We start from the raw sequence: 11,347 nt of genomic DNA, 5'->3' as shown, positions 1-11,347 counted from the left end.
ACGAACAAAAATAAATTAGCAAGAGCAAAATTTATTTAAATATTAATACAACTTATTTAATTGAGCATTTTGACATATGATATAGTGTTAAAAGGAATAGTTAACTTAATCACATAAAATATATCACTTCTTTTACTAATACATACCAATCTTAATTAGAGCAAACTTGAGGTTTACAATTTATTGAGACTAATGTGTATAATTAAAAAAATGACATATTTTAAGTAGATAATTTATCTATATAATGAGCGCGTGAGAATGTGTGCAAAAAAGCTAAAGTTTTTGTCAAACGTATATAATAGCAACACTTTATCATGTATTCACGTGTTCAATTAAAACAAGTTATAGTTGGAGTGTCTAATAAGAACCACACTACATTAGAATTATGATCTTTGGTTGAAAATGTTGTTGCTTATATATGTGATGCCAATACAACGAAAAGTCTAAAACAGAAGGCAGACATGGGAGTTTCTCACTGCTCACTAGCAGACACTATCCATGGTACCTGGGCAGTACACCCCCAATGTCATCATCACTAATTTTATACGTACCCTTCTGTCTGTTCATTGCCAACTAGCACTACCACAAACCCAATTAAAAATTGGTACTTCAATATTTGTCTGCAACAAAATTCTTTTTCATTGTATACTTTGTTTTCTCTCTTAATCTAGTTTTCTCAAGTATGAATGTGGAAGGAAAGTCTTGGAGTAACTGGTAAAGTTGCTGCCATGTAACCAAAGTCTCTGACAGAAATGCAAGGTAAGATTGCGTACGATACACCCTTGTGGTGGAGCCCTTTTTCGGACACCGCACATAGCGGTAGCTTTAGTTCACCGGACTGCTTCTTTTTGAAGTATGAATGTGTGATTTGTCTTGCCGCTTGTGGTATACTGATTGTCAAGTGAGTGAGAAACAATATTCTATTGACAACTAGTAGTACAAAAAGCCTGTTTAATTACCCATTAATAAAGATCTTAGTTTAAGCATTTAATAGTACTGTGGACTAACGATTCCAAGTAAAAAATATGGGGGATCATAACTTAAATTCTAATCGACACAAAAAATGCTAGTTGTTTTCGTTGTATCTGCTTAAACAAAGTTAATTAGTTTATCCTCTAACATCAAACTCGTATGGATTAATAATATCAAATTGTCATTCTTCCTTTCGAAGGAGTTAAAAAAGTACTTAGTACAACGATAACTCTTCTTGCCTTACATATGTTTAACATTTTTTTTTCTATGATTCAACAAGGACAAACTAAAGTTCCAACTAGATATTATTAAGAACCCTTTCGCATTTAAAAGAAAATTGATTCTCGCTGTAGCAACAACCTGCAAGCGAAATAAAAATAATCTAAATCATAAAAAAGAAGATTGTGAGAGATTAATATAAGTTTTGTGTTGTTAGATGAAACAAATTTAGTGCTGATAATGAATATTTAATGAATAATGGAGATGCAAATAAACTAATCCAAACACTACTTTTACTAAAAATAAAAGAGGACTTTATTTTAATAGTGTTAGTCATAACATTCATTATTAAACATTTTGCCAACTATTTAGGGAAGAGTAATTAAATCTCTGAAATTTCCCTTTTCATTACAAAAAGCTCCCCATTTTCACTTTCTTCTTCTTCTTAGCCTAAATAAATACCTCTGGAAACTACCAAAATATCCATAGAAAACTACCAATTCCAATATTCAAATCATGAAAATGGGTCCATCTTCTCAAATTCCCAAAACATTCTCTATCTTTTTCCTACTATTACTCTTCTCCACTCTTGAATTATCATCACTATCATCATCCATTGAACTCACAAACTTTGTATACAAAGGTTGTGCTAACCAAAAATTCCAAGACCCATCTGGTTCTTCCTCACAAATACTCAACACCCTTTTCGACACACTGGTTTCTCAATCATCTACCAACAAATTCTACAAAACAACCGCCGGTAGTAACACCCAGTCGGCAATCTCCGGTCTCTTTCAATGTAGAGGCGATCTTTCTAGCAGTAACTGCAACATTTGTGTTAAGAAAATCCCCGAAATGTCTCGGAAGCTCTGCGGGGAATCGATTGCAGCTAGGATTCAGCTGACCGGTTGTTATCTGAGGTACGAGGATGTCGGGTTCCAGACAATTGGAGCTAATGAGCTGTTGTTTAAGGTTTGCGGGTCGGATCAAGTTAATGGAGATGGGTTTAGTGAGAGGCTTGGTAATGCTTTAGGGGAAATAGCTAAAGGGATTTCTATGAGTAATAATGGGTTTTATGCAAATGGGTATCAGTCAGTTTATGTGTTGGGTCAGTGTGAAGGTGATCTGAGTAATGTCGACTGTGTGAACTGTGTGAAAAATGGTGCTGCTAAAGCTAAAACTGAATGTGGGAACTCCATTTCTGCACAGATTTATCTGCAACAGTGTTATATTAGCTACACTTATTATCCTAATGGTGTTCCCACTAAATCACTATCCCCCTCAGGTGATTTTTTTAATAGTATTATATACTCGATTTTAACTTGTTTGGGATTAAGTCGTAGTGATTAAGTTATTGATTATAAGAGATAGTGAGAATAGCTAATGTTGTTGCATTCGTGTAGGGTCCTTTTAGTGGGCGTTTGACCATGTTTCATTTTGAAATTTGAAAAAAATAGTTTTTGTTTTCAAGGACCGAAGGGGAGCCTTGAAGTAACTGATAAAGTTGTTGCCATGTGACCAGGAGGTCACGGGTTCAAGCTTTGGAAACAGCTTTCAGCAGAAATGCAACGAAAAGCTGCGTAAGATACACCCTTGTGGTGGGGCCCTTCCCCGGACACCGCGCATAGCGGTAGCTTTAGTGCACCGGGCTGCCCTTTTTTTGTTTTCAAACACTATACCCCTGTAGTCCCTCAGAGTGGAGTGTGGGGAGGGTGGAGTGTTAGTAGACCCTACCCCTACCTTAGAGGTAGAGTGGTTGTTTTTGATAGACCCTAAGTTCAAGGAGAAACAATCTAGGAAAAAGAAGTAACCAAAGTACAAGAAATATCATATAGTAATGAAAAAACAACTTATAGTAACAGAACATAAACTACAATACTACAATACTATAATTGAGGTATGGAGAGTCCGTACAAGGTAGGCGAAAATGCAAAAGGAAGGCTGCATATACGTTTAATCTCCCCTTACTCCAGCATTGTTCTTGAGGAATTTTGTGCATTGATCAAGCCTAGTAGTACTACTACCAAGTAGCATTCATAAGTTTTTGTTTTTTTGAAGTATAAGTAGTAGATATTTTGAACTGATCAAATTGTGAATCTTTGAAACATATACTGTGTTTGATGGTGTAGGAACAAGACAGAGTACTCAAAAGACTGTTGCTATAGTCTTGGGTGGACTGGTTGGTGTGGGGTTAGGAGTTGCTTGTTTGCTATTTACAAGATCAGCATTCAAGAAAAAGGGCTATTCTAAGTATGGAGGATAAGGTTAGTATTCCACTGCTTTTAATAATCTTCAAGTGTTCTTTGAGTTAAAAAGAAAAACGTTCAGAATTGTACTAGTTCTTGTAGACTAACTATCGGAACAAGCAAATTTCCCTTGAGCCACTCAGGAATGGGCATAAAGAAGGAACATTGTAGTTCTTTCTGCAAGACTTAGACAATGGAATAAATCGCCTAATATTGTTTGTTTGTGCTGCATTTTGAACCATGGAGCTCCGCACGACTTTCATTCTATTTCATTGACCGTTAAGCCACATTCTTCGTTGTGCATTAGTAGAAAGATTTTTGTTTCATATTTACAAGAACAACATATCCAATGCAATCCCACTATACATGACCAGAATGAAGACCTTTACCCCTACGCTGGGAGGTAGAGAGGTTGTTTCCGATATATTTATTTGATATATTTGATTAATGTGTTTATTCTGATAAGACTTGATCTTGCAATGTATGTAGGTCACACTAGCCAAAAGGAATGACAAAATGGGGCAGAGATTTTGAGGTTGGCTTTGTAGAAAAGACAAAGTGTAAAGTTAGGTTGCATGATTGGCCCTATATATATACTGTAAAGGAGGAGGTGTGGTGATGAAGGAAAGTGAAATTTGCTTTTTGTGCTTTATATTTTGGCTCCAGCTTCCACTATTTTCCTTCTAAACCAAGTTTTGGTCCCTTTTTTCTCTTTGGACTTTTCAAGTGCAAGTAGATAATAGTGGTGAATTAAGCTTAAAAAGAGCTATTGTCTCTCTTAGACTAAGCAACTAGGCATTGATTGTAGTAATGCTTCTTTCTTTTTCTTGAAATCCATATGAATGTACATCCACATATGAATTGCTTTATGAAAAGAAGTTAAGGATAGTGCAATTGTTTTTGTCTGTAGTGTAAGCTATAGTTTTGTTTGAAGAGGTTTAAGTCTCTTAAAGAAATGAAGGGTAAGATTACATATAATAGACTCTTGTGGTTCGATCTTCCCTGAACCAAGAGCTTTAGTGCCTCAGATTGCTCTTTTTAAGTCTTTTTTTAAAGAAGTGAAGAAGGACCAAATCAACGCAACATCTTATTAGGATAAATCGCGATTCAACCATATTACTACATCTCTTCTCGACAACTTTTTTCATTTTTAAATAAATGACGTTTATCTTAAATAATTCATCATTAGCGATAACATAGATTATTACAAAAATAATTAAACATGAAAGTAGCTATGGTCCATTGGTTTAAGATTGTGGATCGAATTATTCTTTTAAAAATGATAGAATTGACTCATGATTAAAAAATTGCAAAATTAGGATACATAAGGGCCATGTCCAAGGCTAAATCTGATATATTTTTTTCTGCATTTTATTTTTGGATGAATGGTGTTACGTGACACTGCTTCCACTAAGGTGTATCCATCCATGGCTTTTTGTACCGAAGTGTCAAAATTGATGACTTCACATAAAAGAAATATTAGGGAAAAAAACAAGTAAATTTTGTCTCTCTTTTTTTTTTTCTCCTCAAGAGTAAAGTAAATATGTTGGGGTCCTGTTTTGATTTTCTCCCCCCCTTTAAATGGTACTAATCTATCACTTTGATGCAGACTCTTTTTGTTGTTTCCCTTTTTCTTCTTTTCCCACAAAAGAAACTCGTTCAATAATTTTTGTTATAGCTATTTGCCTTCACAACCAAGTATGAGGGCACCAGTAAGTCAAATTTTGAGGCGTTTGGACAATATCTTATAGAAGTTGGAAAAAAATATAGTTGAAGATCTTGATTCACCGTTTGTAAATATTGAAATACTATTATTTATGGTCAAGCATTGAAATATATTTAAATGTTTTTATTCCTTGAAATGAAAAATGATCTATTATCCCTTCTCTCGAAGAAAATTTCATTTTGGACGTACATAGGGGCAAAGCGAAGCTAAAGATACACATCATTAATAAACAAATTAGAATTAATTGAACCTCAACGCAGATCTATCAAACACTAAATGGGAAAACAAAAAAGGTTACATGTTGGCAAAAGGAAGCAGGACCAAGAAGAACTGATTTTCACTATCTTCATTAACAGTTGTACATTCGGGTGTCTTCAAGCACTAATACAACAAGAACAACATACCCATTGAAATCCCACAAGTGAGTTCTGGCGAGGGTAAATTGTACGTACCTTACCACTACCTCGGGGAGGAAGAGAGGCAAAAAGGCAGCCCGGTGCATAAAGCTTCTGCTATGTGCGAGGTTCGGGAAGGGCCGAACCACAAGAGTTTAACTAGCCTTACCCCGCATTTCTGCAAGAGACTGTTTCCACAGCTTGAACCCGTGACCCTTCGAGCATTAATCTTTCACAGAAATTCCTGTTAACAACACCAAGCCATCATGACATTTCTGAAAGACAGAGAAAGGAAGAAGTAGACTACAACACTGCTAACCCCATTAGGCCATACTTTCGGCTACGCTCAAAATATTTCTCACCCTTAACATTACTCCAAAATTGCTCCACTCTATCATCAAGATAACTTTCCCCTACCAAAAGTTCGTCCGCCCGAACGACCCCCTCTGCCTCTACCGCTTCCTGATCCTGATCAAGGCAGTTAGAGAAGACTGTTGGCGAATAGAGGGTAAAATATGCAAAAACAAACAGCAACAGACATTGCACAGTTTTTTAACCGAATCATAGAATTCTGTTAGTACCACCTTTATTGTCTATCTGCACTCATACAATAGAATTATGCATGAATCAACAAAGATAGATGTGGAAGGACGATTTTCAGTGAACAAATTGACCAATCTTCAAGAAGAAAAATTACAAAAAAAAAAATCATATTGAGCACAGGGGTATGACACAAAACGAGCCAAGCCGTGTGTGATAACTGAGGCTATTGCAAGCCAAATACAACGTATCCCATATTGGACTCCGGCCAAGGACACTATTACTAGTGAATCCAAAAGTAACAGCGCATGCCAATTTTGTATTCCTTTCTGTTTAATTCTATCCAAATCTGTCCCTTCAATGGGCTCGCCTTTTGTTTTAACATCTTAACATTCTAACCACTATCTGTAACACAGGGTGGGACAACTGCATTGTTTTTTCTCCCACCACCCAAGAGAGTAAATGCTTTTCACCTTGAAGGAGCCTACATAATTTTGTTGTTTTGGAGGCTTAAACAAGATATTCAATGGGGACTGCCTATATCCTATTTGACTCTTCACCCGGGCGAGCTTCTTCCTAGAAACATATTATTCACGTTATTCAATCACCAGTTCTACTACATTATGTCCATCCTTCAGTGTTAGATTTCTGAGTCTTCCTCAGGTTCTCAAACATTCACCTCATATACGCTTTACTTACGATAATACCTCTGTTTTTCCTCTTAGCACAGCTACTATTTTTTATAATACTAGTAGTATCCAAACAAGTTACCTACTACCACCCATTAGCACAAGTACCAAGTAACTCTACATACTGACGCTTTAGGCAGACTAGAATAAATCACCTAGTGTACTGTTTTCTGTCTAGGTTGGAATTTGAACTCTGCTCTACAAGGTTTGCAGCCACCTCATTGACCACTAAGCCACACTCGTGGTGCCTCTTGGTATAAATACACTTATGTCAAGCAAATGAGAAATTCTATGCCTCACATGCTTCCCACTTAATGAGGACTGAACAGTCATTTTAGAATTCAAAAGTTGGTCTCTAAATCTAGAAGTAAACTTAAGAGAGGACTATTTCCTACCCAGGCTCACTTCAGAAAAACTGGACTAACAAATGAAGGTTAAATGTTAAGGCAAACGAATTATGTCAAAATATTCAAGAACAACGGCCATTGATTTGATCAAAATGACTTGAAAAACACACAAGATAACCAAAGAAAAGGAATCTCAAACACCTCATTTAGCATAATACTGAAGGATAGGACAAACCAAAAAATTTATGTTATATTCAGTAAAGCAAGAGACAAAAGTTAATCGAACAAAGGTCTCTAATGAGAAGTTAAACAAATAGATGGCCCATCAGATTGTACATGAGATCAGACCTCAAACCACATTGCCTATGTATTTCCCAGATAACTTATGGTTATAGGCAATTGCAGATCTAAAAGATAATTACCTGCATAAAGATACAATATCTGACTTCAAAATCAAAAGCTTAAAAAGGGGAAAATGTAAAATGGCTTCTCATGTCATTCTGCTACAAAACAAAATTCCTGTCACCATCTTTCAGAAATGTCAAAATGTAATTCATAAATTCTAATTTGTAACCTGTAGAAAAATTACAGGAATCAGGTAGCCATTGCTGTCTTTTTCTTCCCTTTCTTGCTGTCAAGTGTTGTTTCCTTTCCGAGTATCATTCTTCTTAGAATATCTGCTTGCTTTGTGTTTCCCTCATCATTGAGGCTCTTAATTAACTCTTCACAACTCTTATGATCTTTAACTCCTCCTTTCTCCATCATCTTGCACAACATAGAGTAGGCATTAAGTGTCTTCCCAGCAGCTACAAGAGAATCCAGCACCTTATCATAGCTTGAATAGTCTATGTTACAATTTCTCTCTAAACTGAAATCTAACAGCTTCAGGGCAGCAGTAGCCTTTCCTTTCTCGCATAGAACCGCCAAGAGACCATCAAAATCAGGTGAGAGGCTGTTGTTTAACAACAATTCAATTCTTCCAAGGGCCTCCTCAACATGGCCCCTCATGAGGAGGGCTTCCAAGATAGTAGAAATTAAATCCATGTGTTCTTTCACACCCTTCTCCAACATGATTTTCATCACCCGACTTGCTGTTTGAACCCTTCCATCACCCATCAGGCTCTCCATCACTGATCTATACAACAACGAGTCCGGGTCATGTCCATGTTCAATCATATTGTCCAAAGCAGTTTTAGCATCAGCAGCCTCCCCTTTCTTCAGATAGCTCTCAACAAGTGACTTGTGAGCAATACCATCAGAAAGAACCTTTCTTCTGCCCATAATCTTCAAAAGTTCAAACGCCGAATCAGGAACCCCTTCTTTTGAGTGCCCACAAACAAGATTGTTAAAGACAACAGGATCTTGAACCCCAATTTTCATCAATTGTCTAAAAAGAGTTTCAGCTTTGCCTGTCTGGCCATTATTGCATAGGTAATCAGTAATCAGGATATATGCACTTGGTTCCATAGACAAACTACTCTGTGGTCGCAGGATGATTTCTTTCTCAATAAGCTTATCCAGAAATTTGACAGCTCGATCATATTTACCAGCCTTGCAGAAATTCTCAATTAAGACACCATAATGCCCAGCCTCAGTCGGAACACTTAACCTTATCATAGTTTTCAGAACATCAGCAGCAGCATCTAAATCACCTGCCTCACACTGTCCGGAGATTAACCTAATGAAGATTGCGCTATCTTTGGGTTCGATATACTTCTCTTCCATCTCTTTCAAAATCATCCTAGCTTCGGACATTTTCTTTGCATCACAAAGACCAGGCAACAACGTCGAATAAGTAATAGCATTTGGTTTAATACCAAAACTCTTCATCTCTTCAAACAATCTCAATGCATCATCTATTCTCCCAACCAAGCTATACCCCTTAATCATCGTCGTATAACTAATCACATTCGGCTCCAAATTCCTCGCCTTTATTTCCACAAAATACTTCTCCGCCTCCTCAATTTTCTTAACCCGGTTATATCCATTAATCATGGTATTATAAGTTACTAAATCGGGCATAATCCCCCTACTCTTCATATCCTCAAAGAACCTAATGGCAGTATCCACCTTCGACGATAAAAAGAACCCCCAAATCAAAAGATTAAACGTATGTCCAGTCGGCTCAATCCCTTCATTAACCATCTTATTAAAATACCTCTTCGCCATCATATATCGCCCCTTACGAGTTATCACATTAAACAAAGCATTATAAGATTTAACAGTCCTTTCAACACCTAACTCTTCCATTTTCGCAAACAGCTTAACACTCTCTTGAACTATCCCAGCTTTACCATAACTATCAATCAATAAAACCCACAAATCTTCATCCCAATCAACACCTTTATTAGGCATATCAAGTAATATACACCTAGCATGATTAAGCTTCTCAGCTCTACCAAGAATTTGCATAATCTTGAAATGGGTTTCTCTATTATGCCTAAAAATACCAGATCTTTCAACCCACCTGAAGAAATTCAACGCGTGCTCAGAATCCTTCGCACTGTGCAACACATTGTAAACAAGCTCATCATTGAATGAGGGTACAATGTTTCTAATGGAATTCTGTAAACGCGTTGTCCAAGCGCGTGTAGACATCATTCGACAAATTACATCTTCTAGTTTTTCATCTTGGGGTTTAGGATGATGATTTTGTTTACCTGTTGTTGGAATTGGGGATTCAGTGCAGTAGAATGATGATGTTGATGTTAAGCATAGAAGCTTCTTCCGCTTGAAAATGGCTGCTCTTGATGCACACAAAGAAGCCATTTTTACTGAATTTGGTGTTTCTCTGTGTGTGTGAAATGGAGAAGAACGCAAAATGAAGTTGTAGGGTTTAGGGCTTTCTTTCGAAATGCATCTGAACACTAGGCCTTGTTTGGATGGTTGTTACTTGTTACCAATAAGAAATGGGCAAAATATGGGTGTCAATAATGGATGCCTCAGTTGGTTTGGAGAGTTATTCACACAGGTGACTTTGGTTCGATCCCCAGCAATGCCTTTTGAGTCGAGCCAAGCTATTACAGAGGTTGTTTGTATCGCAATGCCTTTTGAGTCGAGCCAAGCTATTACAGAGGTTGTTTGTATCATTTTTAACCAGATGTTTCGTTTGGTGTATTAAAATTAATACCAATTGGATAATTTCTAAAAAAAATGTATATATTTCTACAAAATTGCTCTACATTATATGATAGAAAAGATTTAAAAGAGCGTTTGAAGGATAATTGTGATTTTAACTAATATTAATGTATGTATTATATTTACGGATCGTTTGACACAGTGTACAGTGTATTGAAAAAATAAATACATGTATTAATTAATATATACTATTGGTATTTTATTTGGTACATCTTTTAGCCTATGTATATTCTATTGTGTATTGAGATGTGTATTAATATACTCTATAATATTTTTCATGTATTATTAAGAGAAAAGACACCCCCCCCCCGAATTTGTCCTCCAAACTCATTTTAGCACTTAAACTTAACTTCCGTCTATTTACCCCCTTAATAAATATATATAAAATAAAAATAAATATATATAAATATTATATATATATATATATATATATATATTTTATTTTTTAAAAAAAATACATCCCCATCCCCTCACCCACATTTTCTATCTTCTTCAACTCTCCCCCAATTTTCTATCTTCTTCAACCAACAACAATCAACCAGCGACCAGCTCATTGTTCAAACAATATCCAAAAATACTTCCTCGATCACCGGAGCTCATTGTTCCGGTGAACTAACTCTGGTGCTGCCCCCTAAACTACAAAATCAATGACCAAAAAATTAATCAATTGTTCCGATTCAATTGACTCCCACCGAAAAACAACAACCACTAGTTGACCACCACCCATCTCATTCCACCTTGCCGAAAAATACACAAAATAAGTTGTTCGTGTATCTTGATTAAGACATGTAAAATTCAGTAGAAGGATCAAAAATCATAAATTCTACAATACAAACAGTAAGTTCAATGAATTCTCCTCTCCAAAGAGTAAGTAAACTGGGCTTGAATTCAGTCAAATCAAACTTTTGTTGACCGATGACATTTGGATTACAGTTTGAACTTTTGAAGAGATTGTAAAATTGATGAAATTATTTGACTTGTGAAGAATTAAATCGATGATGTATTTCTTCCTTTTCTTCTCAATAATGGATTTTGAAAAAAGTGCTGTTGAAATTCACAATTTTTATATATTGAT

At 36.1% G+C, this 11,347-nt stretch overlaps 2 protein-coding genes across 6 annotated transcripts; one reads left to right on the top strand and one right to left on the bottom strand.

Annotated features, from left to right (window-relative positions):
• The first annotated feature begins 1,526 nt into the window (after positions 1-1,526).
• Positions 1,527-4,331, top strand: LOC107875312 (plasmodesmata-located protein 2). Its single transcript, XM_016721975.2, has 3 exons — positions 1,527-2,476; positions 3,321-3,455; positions 3,927-4,331. The coding sequence occupies exons 1-2, from the start codon at positions 1,708-1,710 to the stop codon at positions 3,452-3,454; spliced, it is 903 nt and encodes a 300-aa protein (XP_016577461.1). The 5' UTR covers positions 1,527-1,707; the 3' UTR covers position 3,455; positions 3,927-4,331.
• Positions 4,332-5,464: 1,133 nt separating this feature from the next.
• LOC107875313 (pentatricopeptide repeat-containing protein At2g37230) lies at positions 5,465-10,172 on the bottom strand. 5 transcript variants are annotated; one of them, XR_001675808.2, is made up of 3 exons: positions 7,709-10,172; positions 5,921-6,026; positions 5,465-5,802 (listed from the first exon to the last, which is right to left on the bottom strand). XR_001675808.2 is itself a non-coding variant. In XM_016721976.2 (2 exons), the coding sequence occupies exon 1, from the start codon at positions 9,901-9,903 to the stop codon at positions 7,729-7,731; it is 2,175 nt and encodes a 724-aa protein (XP_016577462.1). In that variant the 5' UTR covers positions 9,904-10,172; the 3' UTR covers positions 5,465-6,026; positions 7,709-7,728. The 5 variants fall into 5 exon arrangements, 3 of the variants coding, with proteins under 3 accessions (XP_016577462.1, XP_016577463.1, XP_047270244.1); XR_007056883.1 differs by having other exon boundaries at positions 7,724-10,172; XM_016721976.2 differs by having other exon boundaries at positions 5,465-6,026.
• Positions 10,173-11,347: the final 1,175 nt, after the last annotated feature.

This window comes from Capsicum annuum, chromosome 6, assembly GCF_002878395.1.
Source record: "Capsicum annuum cultivar UCD-10X-F1 chromosome 6, UCD10Xv1.1, whole genome shotgun sequence".
Taxonomy (NCBI): Eukaryota; Viridiplantae; Streptophyta; class Magnoliopsida; order Solanales; family Solanaceae; genus Capsicum; species Capsicum annuum.
This window is presented reverse-complemented; position numbering and strand designations above follow the sequence as displayed.

Bases quoted from the DNA above. Each gene is read 5' to 3' on its own strand.
- LOC107875312 (XM_016721975.2), top strand. From the start codon at position 1,708: ATGAAAATGGGTCCATCTTCTCAAATTCCCAAAACATTCTCTATCTTT. The intron at 2,477-3,320 runs GTGATTTTTTTA...TTGATGGTGTAG, and splicing joins TAAATCACTATCCCCCTCAG to GAACAAGACAGAGTACTCAA.
- LOC107875313 (XM_016721976.2), bottom strand. From the start codon at position 9,903: ATGGCTTCTTTGTGTGCATCAAGAGCAGCCATTTTCAAGCGGAAGAAG.